The sequence below is a fragment of the Phymastichus coffea genome, unplaced genomic scaffold (genome assembly GCF_024137745.1).
Source record: "Phymastichus coffea isolate CEN01 unplaced genomic scaffold, Cenicafe_Pcof_1.1 PCOF00043, whole genome shotgun sequence".
In the NCBI taxonomy this organism is placed as follows: domain Eukaryota; kingdom Metazoa; phylum Arthropoda; class Insecta; order Hymenoptera; family Eulophidae; genus Phymastichus; species Phymastichus coffea.
In genome coordinates, this window is record NW_026706854.1 from 2,148,444 (window position 1) to 2,173,215 (window position 24,772).

The 24,772-nt window shown below is 34.1% G+C and overlaps 3 protein-coding genes across 14 annotated transcripts in view; 1 reads left to right on the top strand and 2 right to left on the bottom strand.

Annotated features, from left to right (window-relative positions):
- LOC131664233 (peripheral plasma membrane protein CASK) overlaps window positions 1-15,992 on the top strand; it is a 40,745-nt gene extending 24,753 nt beyond the window's left edge. For 2 of the 8 annotated variants that reach the window (XM_058935166.1, XM_058935171.1), the window contains 11 exons: window positions 2,470-2,661; window positions 3,192-3,356; window positions 3,718-3,792; window positions 8,493-8,522; window positions 9,693-9,930; window positions 12,056-12,112; window positions 13,854-13,973; window positions 14,050-14,166; window positions 14,250-14,357; window positions 14,436-14,611; window positions 14,691-15,992. In XM_058935166.1, the coding sequence (XP_058791149.1) occupies window positions 2,470-2,661; window positions 3,192-3,356; window positions 3,718-3,792; window positions 8,493-8,522; window positions 9,693-9,930; window positions 12,056-12,112; window positions 13,854-13,973; window positions 14,050-14,166; window positions 14,250-14,357; window positions 14,436-14,611; window positions 14,691-14,870 (1,458 nt within the window). In that variant the 3' untranslated portion in view covers window positions 14,871-15,992. The remainder of the gene's footprint in view (window positions 1-2,469; window positions 2,662-3,191; window positions 3,357-3,717; window positions 3,793-8,492; window positions 8,523-9,692; window positions 9,931-12,055; window positions 12,113-13,853; window positions 13,974-14,049; window positions 14,167-14,249; window positions 14,358-14,435; window positions 14,612-14,690) is intronic. The other 6 variants (XM_058935172.1, XM_058935173.1, XM_058935167.1 and 3 more) reach the window with 5 other exon arrangements.
- Window positions 15,993-18,006: 2,014 nt separating this feature from the next.
- LOC131664236 (apolipoprotein D) lies at window positions 18,007-19,323 on the bottom strand. The gene is made up of 4 exons (XM_058935175.1): window positions 18,900-19,323; window positions 18,598-18,826; window positions 18,352-18,523; window positions 18,007-18,278 (listed from the first exon to the last, which is right to left on the bottom strand). Exons 1-4 carry the CDS (start codon window positions 19,071-19,073, stop codon window positions 18,110-18,112), a joined length of 744 nt encoding a protein of 247 aa, XP_058791158.1. The 5' UTR covers window positions 19,074-19,323; the 3' UTR covers window positions 18,007-18,109.
- A 62-nt stretch (window positions 19,324-19,385) lies between these two features.
- On the bottom strand, window positions 19,386-24,614 carry LOC131664232 (interaptin). Of its 5 annotated transcripts, XM_058935160.1 has the most exons (9): window positions 24,332-24,614; window positions 24,023-24,105; window positions 22,383-23,937; window positions 21,605-22,297; window positions 20,775-21,001; window positions 20,461-20,663; window positions 20,104-20,387; window positions 19,850-20,008; window positions 19,388-19,772 (listed from the first exon to the last, which is right to left on the bottom strand). In XM_058935160.1, exons 3-9 carry the CDS (start codon window positions 23,916-23,918, stop codon window positions 19,686-19,688), a joined length of 3,189 nt encoding a protein of 1,062 aa, XP_058791143.1. In that variant the 5' UTR covers window positions 23,919-23,937; window positions 24,023-24,105; window positions 24,332-24,614; the 3' UTR covers window positions 19,388-19,685. The 5 variants fall into 5 exon arrangements, with proteins under 5 accessions (XP_058791148.1, XP_058791143.1, XP_058791144.1 ...); XM_058935165.1 differs by lacking the exon at window positions 24,332-24,614 and having other exon boundaries at window positions 19,386-19,772; window positions 20,775-20,962; window positions 24,023-24,313; XM_058935161.1 differs by lacking the exon at window positions 24,023-24,105.
- Window positions 24,615-24,772: the final 158 nt, after the last annotated feature.

Genomic DNA, 24,772 nt, shown 5'->3' on the forward strand with positions numbered 1-24,772 from the left:
TTAAATTAAAACAAATATAGAAAGTATACAAAAAGCATGCTCAGTAATAAAAATGAATAAGTTATCTGCAATATGATACGTAAAAAACAAGTAGGAAAATTTTCTGTCCAGCCAACAGTCAAAACTATATTTAAAAAAATTAAAGTTGTAGGAAGGCTTAGCCTTATGATGCAGATTTCCACCAACGCGAGATTTTTTAAATTCTATTATTTAAGGCTTAATAAAGCGATGAAATATGTTTTTTCAAATTATTATCTCTTTTTAAATAATAGAATTCAGTTGAGTAATTAAAAACCAAATCTGAGAGCAATCCCTTTGAGTAATAATAAAAATTCAAACTCCGTCTTTGGCAGATAACGAAAACAATTTGGAAGATGATAAAAACAAAAACTTAAAAATATGGTTAAAATCATTGATACATATAAGTTAAACATTAAAACTGATATAAAATGTTAATACCTCAATTTCAATTTAACAAACTTGTCATATTGACAATCAATGAAAATTATTAATTCTTTCTTTTTTTTTTCATTTTTAACATAATGACTAGAATTATTGCAAATCAGAAAACGTTAATGTCAATCAAAAATTAATGTGGAAATCAAAACAAATTCAAATGCTTATATCCCCTCTTATATAAAAACAAGGACAAAGAGACCCACAAACGCTTATAAAACATAAAATTATGCAATCAATTACACAAAATGTTGTTTAAACTTTTGTAATGATTAATCAATAAACATATATCTTCCTGCTTTTTTATAGTCTGATTATACATATTAATAAAAATCATTTCGGAAATTAATCTTTTGTAATAATTAGTTTCTCTATCTAAAACTATTGTATAGATTTTAGATTTGATTCTTATATTAAAAGGTTCTGTTTGTTTCAACCCAAACATTACTTTTTGCAATTTGGAAATTTGGTCTCCTAAGTATTGGAACGAAGTAAAATGATTCAATTATCCTAAAAAATATATTCCTTAAGCTCTCCTTTAAGGTTCTTTTTCTTCATTTGTATTACTCCACTTATTAAGACTTTAAAATATCCAAGATATTTTTCTTACGTTACTGATAGATTATTTTTAATTTTTCATTTTCAACAAATTCAATAAAGAAAAACATTTAAAAATCGTCATTAAAAAATACACATATGCTATAGACTCCGAGGGTACGGTGAAAACTAATTTTTTGAAATTCGCACTACCGAATGACGACAAATTTGTTAATTTATACATGTAAATAATCCACTATTATTATAATTCGTTTATATACACAAAAATATTGCAATAAAGGATATTATCATCGAGCTACTAACAAAGAAACAATTTATTTATGTTATGGTTTACTCGAGACACTGATTTCCAGAAACGTTTCGATTTACTGACATTATTTTAAATCGAAATCTATGTAGTTGGCTTGGCGTTGCTTTCAGTTTTTTGCCTTCTGATGTCTCAGCCATATTTTTCCATTATTTAACTGGTCGGTCCAAGTCGTTTGGACGACAGCCAATTGGGCCAGGCTGTGCACAACTGCGCATCTGCAGCAGATACGTTGATGCCCAGTCTACGAGAACGTATGAAAGCTTACGTACAACTTTAACTTTTCTCTGTCTGCTCTAGGTCCTCCGTGACCTAGCACAGAAAAATACACACGTTTGCAGTAACATTCGCCAATTCTAGTTATCACTTTTGGGTGAATGGTCACGCTTTTCACGGCCCTGTAGGAAAATTGTAGGAAAATCATTAAAACTACATTTGAAAATTAAAAACACGAAAACCTATTCCATTATAAATATTCTTTTATTATTTTTGTCACTTTATCACTATCATAACATTAATTGTCTTTATTTATATGGTTTAACTTCGTTATTCAATATGTCTTATTAAATATTTTCAATCATTTTATTTAATTCTTATAGTAATTTAGCGAAATACCGGTAAATGACGTAATACGTGCATAAGAATCGAAAATCGTTCTCTCTCTACATAAAACTTTGTTTATAATGAGGTCGATAAGATAGTTCTACAACTATAAAACCAATAATATGTCCAGTAAATAATATACTATTAATTTTAAATGGGAATAACTTTAAATTTCATAAAATTTGGTAGATTCTTTTAATCAATTGTAGTTAATATGGAATATATGTTTGTGCAAAATATATAAGTAGCTTAAGATTACAAATTGACATGGAAAGACAAAAGAATGATTAACTAAACCGACAAATAGATGAATATTCTACTTATAACCCATAGTTAATGCTGTTTTTCGGCATTTCATTTAGTGACTAGGAATCAAATGTCTGAAATTCCTTATTGCTTTTACCAGCTAAAAGCTGATGAAATAGCTTTTAACCACTGCTGACTTATTACTTACTACTGTCAAATTGTAATTGATGTCATTGACAGCAAATATGCATATATACGTTGATCTATATTTCATAATGTATTAATTTTATGCATTTTAGGCTCTACTTCAGGCACAAGATGTAACAGGCCAAGAAGTGTATGGAGAAGATGCAAAAAGGGCCACCCCGCCACCAATATTTCCTTACCTTAATGGAGGCGACGATCTTGAAGGGCCAAATGGCGACCTTGAATTGGAAAATGTTACGAGAGTTCGATTGGTTCAGTTTCAGAAAAACACAGATGAGCCTATGGTAATTATTTTTAACTATTTATTAAGGGCCCTCAAGGCTTTTAACCTAGATATTGACATAGGTATATAAATAGCCTCTATATTGATTCAGATATATGATTCAATGCCCAATGGTTAATCAGATGAGCTTGATAAACTATTGCTAAGTAGTGTGCATGATGTTTGCGCAACAACGAGCTTGAATGGCATGTACCGCATACTTGAAGGAAAGTTGAAATTTTAAAATATTGCACTTAGAGATTGTGATGTTCATAATAATAAAATATTCATAGCTAAACAGAACAGTCTAACATCTTGAGAAAATAATTTGTCACCAATGATTCCCCAAAAAATATTATTCAAGCTTGCCATTTCATGGCTTTGTTGTAAGCTCATACGATTAGCCGCTCAGCCGCGAAAATTTCCCTTCATTCGGTGTAGCTACATTAATATGCTTCGATACTTAGCCTTATAGATAAATATTTAGTTTTAATGTTGAAATAGTAACTACAACTGTAATGGCGAAATAAACTACGAATAATCACATTCCAGGGCATAACATTGAAAATGAATGAGGACGGAAAGTGTATTGTTGCAAGAATAATGCACGGAGGAATGATTCATAGGCAAGCTACTTTGCACGTTGGTGATGAAATTAGAGAAATTAATGGAATAGCCGTAGCTAATCAATCAGTGACTGCCTTACAGAAGATTCTAGTAAGTATAACACATTTTTAGCTTACAAATTAATTTCATTTTTAAAACTTATTATTACGAATCAAATTATTCTTTTGCTAAAATCGGAATGTTTAAATTTTTATCAATATTCTTAAACATAATATTAGAAGTATTGTCAATTCAAAATTTAGATGAAAGTGAATAGTAATAACTAATTAGTTTAACTGCAATGTATATAGTAGTAATTATGTCTTTTTCAGAATTATTAGCAAAGGCCATAGTTTAGTTGAGCACAATATTCACTCTCGTCGATCATTTCGTATCATTAAAGATTCTAGAACCTAATTAAGAAAAAAATCTTTTTTTTCTGCGCCAAAAGTATAAACTCTATATTTTACAGCGAGAAGCACGCGGATCAGTCACATTCAAGATTGTGCCATCATATAGGAGTGCGCCGCCTCCCTGCGAGGTACAAGTAAGCCCTAAACACCAAACCTATTCCCAATATCACACAGCCTCTGTTGCCGTCGATATCACACCTGATACTGCATCCTCTTCTAAAACAATAACTTCTGATACCGCAACGTGTAATGCGAAATCAGTTAAAACGCAAACTCATAACAAAGATTTAAAAAGTTTTAAGCCTCAAAAATCGTTATCAAAATTAAAAATAAGTAACTCCTCTTCTGCTGAAAATACACCTCGACGCCGATTAAATCCACTTTCTGTTCTTCGTTCACGAAAATCCAAAAATTGATCAAGTAGTGAAGAGTTTTACGTAGACAACTACTCAACGGCATTGGACGAAGTTCTAAAATAAATAATGTAGATAGATGCAATTAATTTTAGTGAATTATTTTACCTAATTTTTGGCTAAATAAATTGTTCATTTATTATGTTCGTGGACAAGATCATATAATGATGCAGTAAAAGTTAACTAGTATGTTAAAATAGATTTCCAACTAGCTATTATGTTAAACCTGTAATTAGTATTTGATTATTCTACTACAATCGACAAACATTCTTTTAGCACCTTCATTCAAAAGTGATCTTGCTACACTCATGTAACCTTATTGTAGGAGAAGATGAAAATTATAGCTGAATATAAAAAATCTTAATGTCAATGTTCATAAAGTATTTTCTTGCACCGTAGTACATTAATATCACTTGTGAATTTTCTTATTTTGTAACCTTAAAAGTATGTAACCTTCATTTTATCAAGTACATATGTTTGTGTACGACTGTGTATCAGTATTCCGAATTATTTAAATATCTGTTGATTAACTATTATAATTATCGAAGGGTGAAAGAAACGATAAGTTATTCAATGCTTCACTCGCGAAATACATTGCACTTATGTTTACGGTATGAACCGAATACAATAATAGCAGTAAATTATATAACATGAGGTGTTGGTTATTTAAAGATATCTCTGGATCGGAAAGCATGCACGTAACAGCGGAAATAATATCAAATCAAATTAATAAATAATCGGAATTCTAAGTTAAACGTTTCAAACAAAATCCGGATGAATTTGAGAAAAGGACAAGAAATACTGTAGTATACAATATTTTCCAGTGATATTCATTACGAACATCATAATTGCTACATAAAAGTTATATTTAAATCAGTTGCTACGTCACAATTATTTATATACAAAATGGGAATGAGTAAATATTTTTAAATTTAATTTGGTTTTAAATTTCTTTGAAACCCTGTGTGTCGGAACAATTTCGCGAATAAATTATTCAAACTTATTCTAAATTTTTTTATCATTGACATTACAAATGATTTTTCGTAAGTTTTAATTTTAGTGATACCTTTACAAATATACAAATTTAACGTTAATTTTCATATACTTCATATGGGTATACTGTATATTTTTTTATAAGAAATATGGACTACTTCTCAAAGATATAACATAAAAAGTAATAATTTTTTTATTTTCTGATAACAGTTTCAACTTTAGCTTCGATAAAAAGTTTGATGATACTATTCAACGTACAGGATTTCACTGTGTAATAAATAATATTATTTAACGATCAAGTATTTCATTTCAAATTAAATGTTATTTCATAATAAATGAAACTGAAATGGAGTTAGCATTGACTTCACTATTTCGATTTAAGCAAAAAAAGAAATAAAAATACATTTGATCGGTCAAACAATAAAAATACGTTGGCATATAACTTCATATATGCTGTATGTATAATAAATTATTTGATAATAAAAAAATCCATCACAACTCTGTATTGGTCTGTGATTTGATTGCGCAAGAGGCTGTGGTACATGTAATTATTACAATATATGTATAAAAATCTTTATTCCAAAAGTTTTATTGGCATTATTTCAATTGAATTTCGCAATTGAGTACTTTGGTTTACTTATATTTTTTGAACCCTCGTCTGCATGACCGGTTAACGTTGTAACAGTTGATTTGCTTATTCGTATTTGTTATGATGTATCAACTGGGGTTTTCAAATGTTTTGTAAAAATGAGAGCTATTGATATCGTTTGACGTTGTTGGATGACAAAATAATTTGTCAGAAAGAGTGGTACTTTTAAGTTTAAGTCGTTCAAATTTGATTTCGCTTATTTTTATTTTATACAACAGAAGATGAAGAAAAAACTTAATTATTCCATGCAGTAGAGGGTGTTTTCCTTTTAAATCTAGACTATATATATATATATATATATATATATATATATATATATATATATATATATATATATATATATATATATATACGTGTGTGTGCACATATATAGAATTAATATATTTTGAAATCATAATTAGGTATCAATACTTTCTAACTATTGTATTTAAAAATATTTTAAACTAACGATTATAGAACAATAGCAGAAAAAATATGTGAAAACAAGAGAATTTATGACCGTAGATGTTCCATGGATTATCGTATTGTATGATACTTATATATTACATTAATTATCTTACAATCGTCCATGATTGTAAGCCGCTCTGGTAATATACATAGTGTTGTTATTTATTTCTAATAAGATACCTGATGTATTTTATGATTTTTTTACATTTACAGCGTAGTTTTGCAATTGTAATCAAATATTTGAGTCACTTTGATAACAATGTTATGAAAAGACCGAAGACAAGACTTCGATTAACTTTCAAATTGTACAAAAATTTTTTTCATTTCAATTTATAACAGTAGTGAATTCATAGTAATTCAATCACATGATAAAAATCATTTTGTGTTATAATATTATTATAGAATAAGCTGAACAACAATGAGTGTATGTTTTCTGTTAAAAATATAACTAATTAATTGAGGGTTTGGATACAAAAGAGCAATGCTCGATCTCTTTTGAGTGATATGTAGCCGTTTTTTGTATCCGAGTTCTCAATACTCTACTTTTTTTTCAAGTGACACCAAAGATTATTTAAGTCGCGAATCGAACAACACTACAGTAACATTATTGCGATGATTTACTGTACAAGAATAAATAAATCATGAGATACTTAAAAAGCATTTGTTCATGAAGTATCGCTTTTAACTAACCTTTTGATATCAATGATATTAATAGTCGTATCTTATTAGTTACTAAACTTAACAGCATATGAAGTTTTTATGACTTATTCAATGCGTGTTTTTAATATATTCACCACTTGATTTTGTGACGTTTCACAATTAGTACACATCTTTTGGCTGTGCATGCAAAATATCTTTTAATTTTTAATTTAAAGAGTATTTAATCTTTGAATAACGTTAATCTACGGCTCAAACTTCCCATTATATCAGCAGTGTACTACACATTTTTTTCATTCAAGCAGGGCAAATTTTTAGAATGAATTATTCTAATAAATGACTATATTAGTTATAAATAACTACTAATCTGTTTGTAATTTTTTATAGTTTGCATTCTTCAGTTTAATTTTCACTATTTCTATCCTTACGTCACTTCCATACCCACCGAGACCTTCCTCACTCGTATTGTTGCAGTAAGCTGGGATGATTGGGTAATGTTACGTTTTGTGTATCTATTCCTGATTCTGTCCAATCGTGATAAAGTTACCACAATGAAACTGTATTATAGTCTCTGTAACAATACGTGTTTACGTGAATTAAAAGTAAAAAATAAATAAAATTAGCATCGTATACTCATTATATTTGTTACTTCAGTACAACTTAAAATGCTACAGGACATTTGACATGAGCAGCAGTCAGTCCACCAGACGAGTTGTCAATAGTGCACATATTGATCTATTAAGAATATTTCATTTTATTCTGTTATCTTGATCAGTTTATTATTTGAAAAAACATTTAATAGATTGAATAAATTTGTAACACCTCTTGCAAGAGAGTGAGTAACCCATATAAAAATTATAAATTACAAAGCTAAATGTTGAATTTGCCATGTGTTATGCTAATAAGATCAAATAACTTTTTCATGAAGAAATATTGTCGATTGAGTATTTTATAATCGTCACTATTTTGTTGACTAAGGGAATCAACTTTTTCTGTATTAAATTGTAAAATGTTAGATTGTATTGTTCATTGCACGCTCATTCGTGACAATATTGCCTTTTCATTATTAATAATAACAACAAAATCCTATTCAATATCGATTTTGTTCAACAAACAAAATGTCCGTCAAATAATTTAGGATTTGTTTGTTTGGTTTGAAACTATCCCTATTGACCACATCTTGATGGGTTATTGTGCAGCAACACGCATGATTTAATAACTAATCAAATAACCATTCAATAGTAAAATAAATGTATTAAATGTTTCTTGTTGTTATATTAAATGGAGTATATTCAATGTAAAATTCATATGTAGAAAACAGAATTTCTACGTAAACGATTAGCATAAAAATGGCACAGACAGTATTTTTAATGTTAGTACGTAGCACTTCAATATAATTCATAGTCCGCACTACATATAGTAAGCAAGAGGACAATTGAAGTGATGAACACGTAAATTTTGTTGTCGATAATCGCCGTTGCTTTTTGCATGCGTTTTCGAGTGCGCAACAAGCAACAACGATTTCAAATTAACACTTTTTGATGAATACCCGATAGGTTGACGTATCACATGGTTCACCGACATAATTTATAAACATGGGGAATTTCTTTCCTTGAAAAAAATTGAATAAATAATTAATGGTCTTCTGTTTTTTTCTGTTTCTTCGACGCTCTAGTTGTTCAGGATTAGGCCTCTTCCAGTGTTAGTAAGTACCGTCACTTGATCTGGTGTGATTGGACTGCTGTAGTTAGAAGGCTATGCGTTTTCTCTTTATTATTGTTTTCTTGTACAAGTTGTTTTCACGCATTTAGTTGATGGGCAAGTTGGGCTATCATCAAAATTTAACAAATAATAAATGAGCATTCTCAATACGACAACATTTCCCATCCTGTACTCGAATTCTTAGGATTTTTTTGTTTTTTCCGCATTCCAACCTCCAAATCGCACCTACGGCGCTTGTTTTCGGCTCTCATACGAAAAAACAATATCTCTAACTGATCCGAAAAGATTTTTTGACGAAACTCGTTACAGCACTCGCCTCCGTTTCGTGCCGTAAGCTTCTCGTTCCGTCAAAAAAGCCTTTGCGCATCCGTTGGGAACTGTACTATTTTATTTACTTGATTTACTAGTCACAAAGACCATGTCACCGTTATTTCATCTCACGAAATGCTGTCTCCAGTTCTATTTACAATACTTGCAGTGCTGCAACTATTTGATTTATTTTTTTTTATCGAGCATTCTATAGTTAAGTTTTGAACAAGGCATGTAGTGAGCCACTGTGTATTATTTTGATCACTTTTAACTTTTCGTTTTTCATGAATTTTACGTAAAACCGCGGTGTACACCGCGAATTAGAAATCCTTTACCGACATACAATTTGTTATTATTAAACATAACGTCACGAGTATTATGCATGAATTTCGTATGTTCTGGCTTTTAGATCACTTCATCAAAATTTGTATGTTGATTTATATAAATAAATAAGCAAATAAATAAGCCACGAATACGTTACGATTTCTAATGAATAATTAAATAATTGCCAAGTTAGCGAGTGAATATTCATTGGGAAAGATAGAACAACGTTCGGTCGAATAGGATGTTTCGCACAATGCTTCTGAAATGCAACAGGGCAATAATTTTTAAGTAACAAATGTCGCTTTCGCAGGCGCGGAGATGCACTGCATTGGTGAGATGCAAGCCCTGCGCGTTAGAAGCGTTGCGCGATGCATACTCCAGAATAATTTTTCACGCTAATATTGTAGGGGCTACGTATGCATACGATTCTTAGAGTGGCTTTATTTGCAAATGTTGTTTGGGAAAAATAATTAAGTGTGGTAAATGCATACAGATAAAAGTCAAGACATTATGTTTGCAGATTTTTGTTCGTGCACAATTTGACTACGATCCACTTGAAGACGATCTCATACCGTGTGCTCAAGCCGGTATTTCATTTAGAACTGGTGATATTTTACAAATAATTAGCAAAGACGATCATCACTGGTGGCAAGCTCGTAAAGACCAAGCGGGAGGCTCGGCCGGTCTCATACCATCACCTGAATTGCAAGAATGGAGGATCTCTTCCATGGCTATGGAAAAAAATAAACAGGAGCAAGGTAATACATCAATAATCAACTGCTATTAATTATTTAATAAGAAAAAGGGAGGTTCAGTACCATCGATGAATGGCTCCACGATACTATATACATGTATGTGCGTGCGTGCGTGTGCGTATCTATATATATACATAGATCGATTCCAGCAGATCGCATATATTAACGTACGTCATACGATCTATCAAAAGTGTTTAACAAGGCCTTCTTTATTTGTTAATAATTTATTGTCACTCCATGTCGTTTACATTTTGTGTCGCATCATGCAATGGGCATACTTAGGTCCAATTTGGCATTTGTACACTGCGTGAAACATCAAACGAATGCAATTTTATCTAACATATTTCATTTATAAATATATGAGTAATACCACAAAAAAATGCCTTGACCGCAGAAACTCCTGGCTTTAATGTATAAAGTAGAGAATTTATATTTCAGTAGAAATTGTGAGAAAAAATTAATGTGTATAATAATTTCCAAGACTAATTAACATGAGGATATATAGCAAGTAAGTCGTTTCAAGACAGTGAGATGTTATGTTTTGAAAAAATGCTAGTCACTTTATTACAACAAATTAATAGTCAGATTCATATCATTCATATCAATATCCGTAAAAATAAAATGACTATTGATATGTTGCAATTCATATTAAAAGAGAGTGAAAAAGAACAAAAAATTAATCAACTATAGGCGTTCTAGAATTTCTGAATGATTTTTTGATACATTTTTGAATGTTTACAAGGTTTATAAATGTTTGCCAAATTGTGAATACCAATGGAATTTTTATTTACCAATATATATATCGATGGTTAGAATATTTTTTATATTACATTTTTTTTTTCAAGATTTATAATACTACAATTTTTAAGTTAATATGCCAAGGGTTTGGTGATATATTAATGAATACAATCAATATTATAAAAACAAAAAAGGAAAATGCGCTAAGTGAGCTAAATGACGCTAATATCTTTCAATATTTAAACTACAGACACGTTCTCAATTATACGACAATATTAACATTTTACGATGTATTGTAAACGTAAAAGTCTTTAGGTCCATTAGTTGCTACCTTGTTACACCCCTTTCTCGCTCGTGGAGGTATTGAAGTCACCTAAAAATTCTAACATAAATAATTGGATAATACGTGACTTTTTTAAAGACATTAAAATTTAATAAAATATATAAAGATGGCGTACATCTGAATTCAAATTCGGATTTTAGAGTTCACAATGCATCGAAAATCATTTTGTTTCATTTTCTGATCAAAATTTTCACATTGGTAAAGCTTGCAAGCCGCACAGGTGTTAATTAGATTTTTTGAGAGCTTCGTGTCCTGCTGTGGTTTAAAAGCTCTGATGTACGGGGCAAATTTTGAAATGGAAAATAATAAAATATTATTGTAATAATAAATGTTATTGTACTTTTTGACAGAGGATTCGCATTTGAACTTTGATAAACGTTATCTCTCTCTTCTATAAAATGCCAAAAAATCATCAACAATTACGTCTCTATTTACAATCATTTTTAGAACTTCTATAAGAGAAAAAGGTGCCACAAGTATTTGTCACGATGGGTCTGATTTTATTTTTGTCAAATACTATTTAAAAACGGTTCGAGCTTACACCTAATTTGAAAATATTCCCAAACGGTGCCGAGTTATGGTAGTTTTTTGTGGAATTTCTTTCATATATATATATATATATATATATATATATATATATATATATATATATATATATATATATATATATATATATATATATCAGTTGTACATATGATCAGTTTTTGCTGTATAGATGTACTATTTTTATCTTCGTTGAGCATGCTTCTTGCCATTTTAGACGAATCCGTATGGTATTTCGTGACTGTGCAGTTGTTGGAAATGGAAAACTTGTGTAGCATCAATTGACCGACTAAAGAAATGTCGAGCGTTCGGTCGTTGGATTGATTGATAAATTGATTGCCTATAAAAAAATACAAGCGACACGTGTTCACAAACAAAAATGAAGTTTTATTGAATGGCATTTTAAACGCGGTTAGAGTTATGAATGGTTAGGTTGAATTAGGTATTACTAATTTCGTATATTGTACCGAGTTCTGTATTACTGTATATTGTACCGGGTTATAGACGCTGAAGGACACGGAGGATGCTCATCTCATGCTGAAGGATGTGACGGCTCGACAGGTACGATGTCATTTCTGCCTGCAGCTGTTAACATTTTTAAATTCACGTAGAACAATTATTTCCACTACTCCGTTAGATTAATACTGATTAGCATGACAACAGAAAACTTGATCACACATTGAGAATCTGATTCCTTGTTCGAAACTTCCAATAGACTACTTTAGCCATTGATTTTTCGGCAAGCTCAACGACTTTCAATGGAGCATTTAATGAGCTGCTTAGTCACCAGCGTAGGCTGACAAGGCGCTCATGCAATCTTTATCCTACGTCACATCCCGTAAACCAGATCCTTGAGCTACGTATCAGTAGAAGCATGCATTTGATAGCGATCTGTCTTACGGCAGCATCAAGTCTCTTTTCTAAATACAATTCTTTTCATTTTCTTTACTGCAGTTTATTCTTCAGCAGGCTGCTCGCACATTTCGAGTTACACACATTTAGAAAAGAAAAACATGCCTGAATTAGTGCTATATTTTGCATAAATCTCATATTTCGACTAGACCAAGTTGCGAATTATGGTCCGCTCTATGCATGCATGTTAATAGCTATTGAGTACTCATAAAAGTTACATCAATTAGCAAAGTGGCACATTTTCACCATTCAAACTTGACACCAAACTGCACGTTGTGAGCTGCTGGAACGTCATAAACATTCTTAGATGTTTTATCGAATAATTCTTTCACTAGCGATTAGAATAATATGCCTCTATTAGAGATTTGATTTACTCTGACCTAACAATCGAGATCTCGACCCTTTTGTTACATTTATTGCCGGCAATAAAATTTTTTGTAATTCGCACGTAAAGGCTTCTTTCTTCACAATATATTTTTATAATACTCGGTAAATTGACTTTTTGAATTTATTTAACAAGTAGAAAAATAGAAACAATGGATAGTTAGTTGGCTGTACGTGTAAGTACTTAAGTACATAATTTTTGTCTTGAAAAATTTTTTCGCAATTTCAAAAGTACTTTGGAAAGATTCTTGAATGTAGGACTCTGAAAGTATGGTAATGTATTTGAAGCTGAATATATAATGGTTTTGAATCAAGCATGCAATTATTTGCCAATATTTTGATAGTTTATTTATTCTACTCGTTACATAGATTAATGGCAATTTAGATGCTTTCGTTTGAACGATGAAACGAATTTAGTGCGCCGTAATATGTTCGGCGTATTCGTATTCTCGACGTATATTTCGCGAATCTACCTTTTCGGGCGATGTCGTTTGTGCGTATCAAAAAAATGTATGTGATGCGTACGTGACGCGCGCGCGTGCGTGTACACGTGCACGCACGCGTATCTTGAATTTCATTTATTCTTTTAGGTTGATACTAACTTCAGTGATTTCACGTGCCCGAATGCATTTGAAGTGACATGTGAAGCCGATGGCGAAGAGAAGATGGTGATGTATTAGCATCGCTCTCAACATTTTACCCGAGTGGCATTACGTAGTCGTAGTTAATTCATTATAGAGCCTAGGTTTCGAGAGAAAAGCTAAGCAGCGTAAGCGATTTGCGATTTGCTTTACCATGTGGCCTCTTGGACATCGTACATACGTTGGTTGGACGCGTGCGCGGGGAAAGCGACGGAAGGTTTAGTTGGGCTCGATGCGAAATATTCGACGGATATAGTAAGCGGGGAACGATCGAAAGTGGCAGCCGTTGATAGCAGACTGCAGAGTACCGACGCGAGCTTAGCCCACACGCTCATGCAAGCTTTTAATTTTCTTTTTCTTTCCAGTGAACTGTTCAATATTCGGCCGCAAAAAGAAGCAATACAAGGATAAATATTTAGCAAAGCACAACGCAGTCTTCGATCAATTAGACTTAGTGACGTACGAAGAAGTGGTGAAGCTCCCTTGTAAGTCTAATCAAAGCTCTAAGGAACTCTAAACATCGAAACTATAATATGCACGTGTGTGTGTGTTCTTGTGCAGACTCTGCCTTTCAGCGTAAAACTTTAGTATTACTCGGAGCACACGGCGTTGGGCGAAGACACATAAAGAATACGATTATCGCTAAGCATCCCGACAAATATGCGTATCCCATTCCGCGTAAGACGACAACACATTTCAGACTTGCAATTTGAACTGCCTTGGTTCGGCCGATAACTCAATAATTCTCTCGATACTTTCAGACACAACGAGACCTCCGCGTAACGACGAGGAGAACGGGCGCAATTATTACTTCGTGTCGCACGAGGAGATGATGGCAGACATTGCCGCGAACGAATACCTCGAGTACGGTAGGTGTCACCGAGCGGAGCTAGTCTCCGGACCAGGGGCCGTTCGCCGGTCTATTAATGGCGCTGTTCGTTCGGCAGGCACGCACGAGGACGCGATGTACGGGACGAAGATAGAGACGATCCGGAAAATCCTGGAAGAGGGCAGGCTAGCCATCCTCGACATCGAGCCGCACTCCCTGAAAGTACTGCGCACGGCCGAGTTCGCGCCGTACGTGGTCTTCATAGCGGCCCCGGCTCTGCAAAATCTCGCCGACGTAAGTAGAGCCCGAGCCGACCTCGGCTCCGCGTCCGCTCGGCGGAAGCGCCAGACTGGCAATGCGATTGGGATTGCAGTACGACGGCAGCCTGGAGCGCCTGGCCAAGGAGTCGGACATGCTGAGGCAGGCTTACGGTCACTTTTTCGACTTGACCATCGTCAATAACGACATCGACGAGACGATCGCTCAGCTGGAGGACGCCATCGAGCGACTACACACGACGCCCCAGTGGGTGCCGGTGTCGTGGGTGTACTGACAGCGAACGTCCCCGACTTGTGCCGCGGTCTACTCGGCGGATTGCAATGGATCTTCGAAGGGCAAATAGTCACTAAAATCAACAACCAATTATCTTAAGTTAAACGTGCATGATGGCGAATGGAGCAGATTAACCTAGACACGATAGTAGATCAATTTCAGGCGTCAAAATCAAGAGTTAGTGAGTAATGTAATAAGAGCAATTGACATAGCGATGTGTATATGAATACGTATTTGTATGTGTAAATTCATATATACATATACATATACATACATACATACGTACATATATATATATATATACATATATATATAGATTACTCTAGACCAATCAAATATAAATATTATTGCCACATCTGGCATTGACGATTGTGAATGCTGTGAACGAATGGGGCTGCGTGTTCATATACTTACGTATAGTAATATATTATATTATACATACTCAACGATAGAACATTAGGAGTGTATGTGCAAAGCCAACAAACCTTGTGATTAGTATTTTCGATTTGGCATTTACTACGATTAACCGAAAGAAATCGTTCTCATAATACATATTAGAGAAGAATAAATATAATTCTTCGAGCTCTTTTTCCGCGTTTTCGACGGAAGCCCTTAATAATAGACAACAATCTGCACAACTTGACGCGTTCGTCATTACTATTCTCATCGTCATCATCGTTATCGCACATACACCGACAAACAGTTCTTCCTTGTCGTCAAACCAAATAAAGAATTCGCACGCTACGCGCTCTTACGTTGGGATCGATAGCTTCTTCAATTTGATTCCCTTCGACCAACGCAAAGCTAATCGCATTCTAGCGCATCATCGGAGCGGATCTTTAAAACCAAATGGCTGGAAAATTACCACTGTTCCGCGATCCTTTCCTCAACTATAATCTACTTTTAATGCAGCCTTCTCATTACGAGGAGTGCAGATTTTATTGCAATAAAAACAAAGCATCTGATAGCCGCTGATTGAATCCGATTAACTAAGCGACCGTCGCAAATACTCTGTAATTTTAGGAAAGTAGAAGCGTTATCTATTTAAAGATGCATTTTTCGTAGCACTTCCACACGATTAACCAATGACTTACGCGGCACATTTCAATTCCGATCAATTATTGTATCCACAAATATTGATACGATCCGTTATCGTGGCGTCGATCTTTCTTTCAAGTCAAACGGATTGTTATCACTACATCGATTTCCACATTGCAAATTTTTGTACTTAACTGTATCCGACTACTGAAGCTTTCCGTTTATTATGTTTATTATTCTTCGAGTCTGCATTTATAAATAATTTCATTGAGAATGTGCTTGTCATAGTAATTAAGCAGCGCAAAACCGGTTGGTCAAGCTTTAGCCGACATTACTTTTTGCTATTATTTTTTTATAAATACGTATAAATAAATCCAGTTGATTTAAGAGTATTGGAGATATTTCCATTAATTCATTATTTCTATTTATCAATTTTAATGATGTTCTAATATCATTAAAATCAATATCAACCACAAATTTGTTCACAACCAAGATATTGCGACAACAAATACAAACGCACACCTACTGAATATTTTGAATTGAGGCGTGCTGACTAAAAAATATTAGGGAATATGCATTGCTTGACAAGTTTATTCCCTGTAGTGAAATTATGATAAAACTTTAGAAACTAACTGTAGAACCACAATTTTTATTTTTAACAATCCAATGCATGAGTATGCTTAAAACTATTCGATTGTAGGAAATATTAGAATCAGAAAATGAAAAAGAAGAAGGAACAAGCGACGAGCAAAACGATAACAAATTGATTTGTAACGAGCAGGGTGAAATTTGAGCATGTAGACATTGCCATCTACGCTTTACCTCGGGAAATTGTGCTCAATTGAGGAAGCTTGGCAAAAATGCTTATTTCGTAAATGTTCCGGCACAATAATCTTATGACAATGTTGATGTTGAGTCCGAGACCACACGCAGCACGGCTCGCATAAAAGCACGCATACATACTTGTGATACAGAAGATGCCGTATCTTGTGAACCGACTTACTTCTCTTTTCAATGCAATAACTTTACCGGTAATATAATTTCACAACGTTGAATAAGCAACAAAAGCCCTTGAAATGAAAGGTTATTTTTCACTGTGCCCAAGCAAAAACTTTGTGTTATCAAAATATTTAAATTACGAGCAGCATTTACATAATGATTGTTTCCAATCATCAGCTTACCAATACGTCGTATTTCTTCACAACTGTGGTTATTCCAGTATAAGTTCTAGAGAATTATAATTGGAATCAATCGCAATCCCCTGCCTGTTTTCTTTTTCCATTGCAAATAAATTGATTATTATAGCTCCAATTTGAAGTATCAATGGAAGAATCAACGGTATTATATGTTGAATTTATTAAAAATTTATAAAAAACCAACTCTACGTCGGAGTTTAAAAAGGTGACGATTGACATTTTTGATGGACCGGGTGAAAGCAGTTGTTTAGTTAAAGAAAATCAAATATCATACGTGAGCGTTTGCATAATAGTAATTTCAATAATGATGCATTAGTATTAATTACGTATAATGCATAGGAAGTTTGTAAATCGTTGAACGATTAGAGTAATCGGATAGAGTGTACGCGTTGACAACCCGTCGGTGTGCTAAATAATTGTATGTAAGAATAATTATGTGGCGAGCCTTTCCCGCATAATGATGACAATTTAGCAATCGCTGAGTGATTTTATAATATTTTTCTGATAAGTTGTAGCTGCCATACCCGGTGAAAGAAGGGGAATGATGAGCGTGCGTGCATTATAGCGAGATATACATAGACGGGGCAAATCTTAAATCGACATTGTATTGTATGATATGACGAAGTCGAGGAGTCGATGGAAACGTAGCAGAGTGACGAATATACTTAAAATCGAGAGTGTGCAACGACACCGTTTATTTTGTCGAGAGCGAGTATCTGCGTGTGAGAGAGAGAGAGAGAGAGAGAGAGAGAGAGAATACGAATAATTATTATGATAACGTACGTAATGACGACGGGTCTAACAAAGAAAAACAATAACAATTCATTATGATGGTGTGATTGTAATTGAGAGAAAAAAACAAACGAAGAGTATTATACAGACGTTGTTAATTAAATAAATAAAACTAGCCCAAATGACACAACAAGATCGCTTGCTATATGCGTGCCTTTGTTTTTGTACCTCGACATTGATGACAACTCGCTTATAGCGGTTATCGAGGAAATTTTCAGATCTGCTGCTGAGTCCTCTTGTGTTTTCTTTTGAGAGGATGCCGCCGCTGAAAGCGATGATCCCGATTATCGATTGGACTAGCTGTAGGCTTCGCGACAAAAGGATCCAAGGTCTGGCAATCAGTCTGATGCATCGGGAACATGTATTCGAGATCAATACCGTATCTGAGAACGAGAGAATCGAGGTGATGATAAGTAAAGGGACGGGAGTCCATTTGCCCGCCTGCTGACTACTTGCCTCGGAAGTTTCTCCCGTAGATAGTTGACGACGTTATTCGGTAGACTCGGCTGCCGGCTCATGATCAGACTGGAGAGGTAGCGGGGACTCTTGGCCTTCTCGGCGCAGTGCATGAGCAACGCCCAAGACTTGTAGTCAGAGTCCAATACGTAGGTGTTGTAAATGCCCTCATCTGCGGTTCATGATAATATTGTCAGAAGCTAGTTCGGGCAATAGAACAGATTGCTGCGGTCCGGGCGCACTCACAGGGTACTTCGGCATGCAGCCAGTGTGCGGGCGCCTCGGCCTCGGGTATTTTCCAGGTGATGTTTCCAAAGAGCTGCTCGTTCATCGGGTCATCCACGAAGCTATAGGTGAAGTTCATGGTCACCTCGGCGTTGTCCGGCTGCACGGATAGCTCGGCGCGCATGCATTGGTACGAGAGGGCCTCCTCGGAGCTCGCGTAGTACTGCACCACGTACCAAGCGCCGAGCAACTGCAACGATCAATCGTGTAGAGTCGATCCACGTGCAAAATCCACGAGGAGACCATCTCCAGTCGGCCGATACCTGACCGATGTCCAAATTGCGAATGGCTTTGACTCTGGGGCAGCGGGTTCTGTCCTCGACCCCCGCGCGGCTCCTCCACGAGCCGTCGCCGGTGCTCGGCGCGCCCGACGAAGTTGCTAGTCCGAACAGCAGGGCTGTAAAACTCAATGCTCCCCAACGAGCTTCGCGGTGCATGTTGAGCGCAGCGTCCGCCGACCGCGACTGTCCATCGGACCGGCCGCGGTCAACGCGTCACCAGTCGTCGAACACAACGCGCCATCCGCTTCCTTTCCTGCCCGATATGTATCGCGCGCGCGCCCGCTCTGCATTCTCGCTCCTCTCGCCCAAGCACCTTCTCCACTTTCCTTCTCGTTTACCAACTCGTTTCCGTTCCGTTTATAGCCACAAGTACTTATGCGTATCCGCGACCCTTCTGCCCTCCTCTCCGATGATCTGCGTTCTATACTGAGCTGTCTCTGCCCCTCCCTGCCCCCGCCTCCGACGCCTTTCCACATTCGAGGTCTTTTCAGCGGCGCTTCGTCTTGATATTTATATAAACATATCTCGTTTCCTTTTCCTCTGTTATTCTGATAAGAGGGATCCAAGCGACCTAATGAGTACTTAAAACTAATATCAGAATAACATGTTTCATGAATATTATGATTTTATTTTCTACAATAAATACGATATTTGTTAAAAAATAGTTATCATCATTAAAAACTTATTTTTTTACACCTATATTTGTTACTTTGCGCAGTCAACTTCGTCAATTCCATGTCTCTCTTCAGCATCATTTTTCATACGATATCATTTCCATGGAGGTTTGATCTGATCACTTTTGAAAGTAAATTTCTGCGGCGGACTCAAATATTCACTCGTATCATGAATAGATATCTGAAATTAAAAACACACAATCACTAATCGTATCGTTATTTATGGTTTATGTCGAGTAATATAAAACATCATAAAACCTCTGAAATAGGTTCCCATTTTGAGTTTCCTTCATTTCCCGTGTTACAATTATTAGACATCGACGATGGTTTGCAAGACACTTCTTGTTGAGAAGACGGTGCATTTTCACTTGGAATGTTCAATTTTCGAATGTTATCTTTTTGTTGTATATCCAAAATCTACGATTATATAGATTAGAGGAGAAATCTTTAGTATAATCAATGAGTAGCTTTACGTGGTTATTGTTTTATAAAATAACAAAACAGATACATGCCAATTGAATGTACTTTTTAAGATCGCTTTTTGATCTGTCTGATTCCTTTCTACCATTCAAAGGATTATCGTCGTTCGAAGTCAATGCAATTAAACTTTCATTTTGAACTCCTTGCGCTTGCAAAGATTTCACGTTAATACTTTTTTGCTCACCTAACCTTGTCGGATCACTACGTTGCGTACTGTAGTGTTCAGGAATTAATTCGAAATTCTCTTCGTGTGGAAAATCGAATAATTTGTCTATATCAAGTTTTTGGAAAGATGTCATACTTTCGCTGTTACCTCCTGAAATATGGCACTTTAATTAGCAAAACTTTATTTTGTCAAATCTTTTGAAGTTGCGTTCTCGTAAAATTACCTGAAATTATAACGAGAGCCTGTTGCCACTGCTTTTGCAACATCGAGTAAAGTTGCTCTACTAACTGACTTTTACTTTTTCTGTAACTATTCAGCTGCGCCTCTAAAATTGCAGATTTTTGAACTGCTTGAGCCATTTTTATTTCAATCAATCTTTTTTCTTCTTTATGCTTTTCCTCGACTAAATGTATTTCCAATTGATGCCTAAAATTAGCAAAATTTGAACTCTCAATCTTGTTCGTACGATTATTTCAATATATAATGATGATTTAATGTAGATCTAGAATAGTGATCAATTCTGAGCCATTAACTTACTTATCCATAACACTTTTTATTTTACGTGCAGCACATTCAGCTATTGCTCTCTGCTTTGTTTCTACTTCATTTTGGAAAATAGCTTCGGCTGAATCCAACTGAGTTTGAAATTCATGAAGCTTTGTTTTCACAACTTCATCCACTTGTTTCTGGTAAACATCTCGAAGTTCAGCTTTTAATTTTTCTTGCTGGTCAGCAAGAGATTTCAGTTCATTATTTGCATATTTCTGAATCATATCAAAGAAAATTAATACTATATAGTGAAACAAGGGGTATGGTCTAAAATGTAGAAGTGTAAAATTAGTTTATAAATAAGCAAATGAAATTAGCCAAATAATTTTGCCAGACTGATAGGTAAAGAAAAGTTCATTTTGGGTAAAAATATCACAGAATTTTTCAAAAATACGTTATTCTTTATTCGTGGCTAAAACTGAAATTAATTGATTGGCTACATAATTGATGCAGTATAAACGTGGCGCGGTCACTTGCAAGCTACGAAATATTTTATTATTTCAGTATGGAGCAATTACCATTTTAGAAAGTCGTTTGGACTGGAAAATGAAACAATTCGAAAAAAATGTTCACAAGAATCTGTTTCAAGAAAGCTTTAGAAAATCCGACTTAATAATTTTTCTACTAATTTAAAATTACCAATATATTTAAAAATGCTACAGCTTTGTAGAGAATAAAAAATCTCAGGAATAAAGTCGATTGTTTTCTCGATTTACCCTCGTTTCGATGACACATATCCTCGAAATAAATCTTCAAACTTTACTCTTTTTTTTATTAACGATTTTCTATTTTTACAAAGAAAAAACTTTCGACAGTACCTCAGCTTTTTTGGCGTCGTCAACAGCTGTCATGAGTGAATGATTTCCTTTTTCAAGAATATTATTTCTACTATTTTCTTCTTTCAACATGATTTGTAAATTTTCTTTTTCTTGACGTAAAATGACTAATTCGGTTTCACAAGCGTCTAGTGCTTTATGAATAACAGATAACTCGTCTCTAACTTCACTACTTTTCATTAATTCTGTGTTAAGGTCTTGTTGAACACCTTTCAATGTTTCATCCAGTTTTTTATTTTTTTCCACTAATTTTTGGCATTCAGTTTCCATCTCTTCATATCTCTTCTCTGACTGCTGCAAAAGAGATTGATAGTTTTGTAATTCACCGGCGTGGTTTTTTAAGAGTTCAACTTTCTCTTCAATGAAAGCATCACTCTTGTCTTTGTAACCAGTGGCTAAATTGATAGCTTTCGATAATTCTTCTTTATACTTTTCAAGTTGCTTCTGATATATGCCTATTTCTGATTTGTGTTTTTCTGATACACCCTTCAATATTTTTTGAAAATTTTCACGTTCGATCTCTAATTCATGTAACTTATGTTTCATTTTTTTCCAAGATACTTGAAATTGCGAGATGAAAGAATTTTTTTCATTGTCCACTTTAATAGCAACAGCAATCTTTTCTTGTTGTTCTAATAGTGTTTTTTGTAATTCTTGAATTAATTGTTCACAATGCTGAAATGAAAATAAGTTGTTTATGAATAAATGATGAAATAACTGATGTTTATACAAATGAATGAAGATAACACTTTAATTTCACCTGTCTTCGAAATTTTTCTTCTTCTAACTTTAAGTGTAATAATTCTGCTTCTGGTTTACAAGAGTCTTGATTCCAGATGTCCGATAAAGTGAGTAAACGTTGACATCTCTTATTGCTTGAATCATTATCATTTATATCACTAGTAGAATTTTTTGGTAAACATTTACCATCATCAATAATGGCACTTGCCAGTTCAGTTGTATTAACTAATGATTCTGAGGGAGTAAAATTACATTGAGTTTTTAAAATGTTTGGGCAACTTTTACTGCCTGACATGGAAAGCATGTGAGATGTGTTTAATGTATCAAAATGCATTGCATGAAAGTTAGTATTAATGTATTGATCATTGTTTTCCTTTTTACTCTCTTCAGAATGTCTATCCATGGCTGTAGGAAAATTATTTCTCTGAATTTTATTAACCATTTGATCACTCATTTCTTTGTGTTTTTTAATAACCACATTTTCATCATCTTGAAAGCTTTTTAAATCAATCTTGGTACTTTTACTACAATCTGTGTCTTGTGACAAACTAGGATTCCACGTTTTGAATTCGGTCATAAATCTTTCAGTATCAAAAGAAGAAAAACTACTATCCAACAGTGAACAATCAATACGGTCTCTTTGTTTTCCACAATTTAATGAGTACATAGACTCATGTAAAGTAGAATGGTTGTTTGACATGATTTTTTGTTCTTGCTCCATTTTATCACTTGTCCTCTCATTGTTACTTGTCATTTCACAAATGTTTGTTTTATCAATTGTACCTGTATCAATTTGTATTGAATATCCATTAGAGTTGTGATCATTAGTTATTTTGTTGTTATCATTACTTTGTATCTTCTTCAAAAGTTTATTCACCTCAGTTAAATTCATATCATTGGTGGATTTATGATCTAAACCACAAAGACTTGTTGATAGAGATTTGTTTGTGTGAGAGGAATTATTATCACAAATATTCGATATAGGCGAAAGTAGTAAGCATGAATCTTTTTTAGGGGACCCAATACCAGCATGCAAGGTACTTTTAATTTGTAAATCATGTTGTGTATGAAGAAGCTCTGGAAATGATTTTGAATGATCACACTTATTTACAAAGCTGGGATCTCTTTTACGACTTTGAGATTTTCCATTTGAGTTTAGGTGATGATGCTTTTCATTGATATGATTTGATTTTTGATGAATGTTAGGAGTTGATGATAGTGAAGAACATTGAGGAACTTTAGTAGGGGTACTCTGTAAAGTAGATTGTCGACTTACAGAAAATTTAGTCCTTGGCATTGTTTGTTTGCAACTCGTAATAGAGTCCAAAGAAAGCCAATGATTAAGGTTCAGAGTATTGCTAGGACTATCTTTTGATTCAATTACTGAAATCCTAGATTCTAATGTCTGCATGTGATCAATGAGTTCAGAAACAACTCCACTTCTTCTTTGTACCGTGGGGCCACAGTCTGAATGGTCTTCAGAGTCTGATGATGGAACATGGAACAAATCTGGTGGTATCAATAATAAAATGTCAGTATCATCCGATTCACTCATTCTCAATGCGCTTGTTTATCTGCACCACAAGATTTAAATATATAATTACACAGTAATTACAAAGAAATAATATGAATAAAAATGAAAATGAGATAATTTCTAACCACATGATTTTTGTTATTTACGAGTTTGACTTGGCAAATTTTTAAGGTTATAAAAACAAATATTTGTTTCAGAGTTAAATAATCTACGGAAGAAATTGATTGATGATCAATATAAGATCGAAAAATGCATTATATTTTGATAGAGTAATAAAGTTTTCATAAAATATTAGGCCAGATGACCACTAAAAGTACGCTGCACAGGGCACGGGGAACGATTTTTAATTAATTACTACGTGTAAACATGATTAGTCTAATATACATGTACAATAGTTCAATACTGTATAAACGAACATGTGCATACAATCATACATTTACATATATGCACAGTGTTTTGAATTCGACGTTGCGTTGTTGTGGTTACGTTGAACTATACACGTTGTCACTTCACTTGTCCGATATTCGGTCTGCCGAGTTATATATTCAAACAATTATTTGCTTTTAATTGATAAAATATTATTGATGTTATCACCATCATGTACTTCTTAAACGTTCCTATATGTGATATAGGTCTGAGTTATATTTAGAGTCCTTGATAGAAATGTAAAACTATCGCTTGAAGTATCTGTCTCATTGAAAATTTGAAAATGTTTGACACCCGCTCATTGCCATGAATGCCACGCCGCATGTCAAAATGGAACATAAACATACTAGTTATCTAGGTGGTTGAGAGTCTCTTTGCGGTCTCTTACGTCCACAAACTATACTGCGATCCCTCACGGTGTAAAATGGAAATAAATAAGCACGCACTTA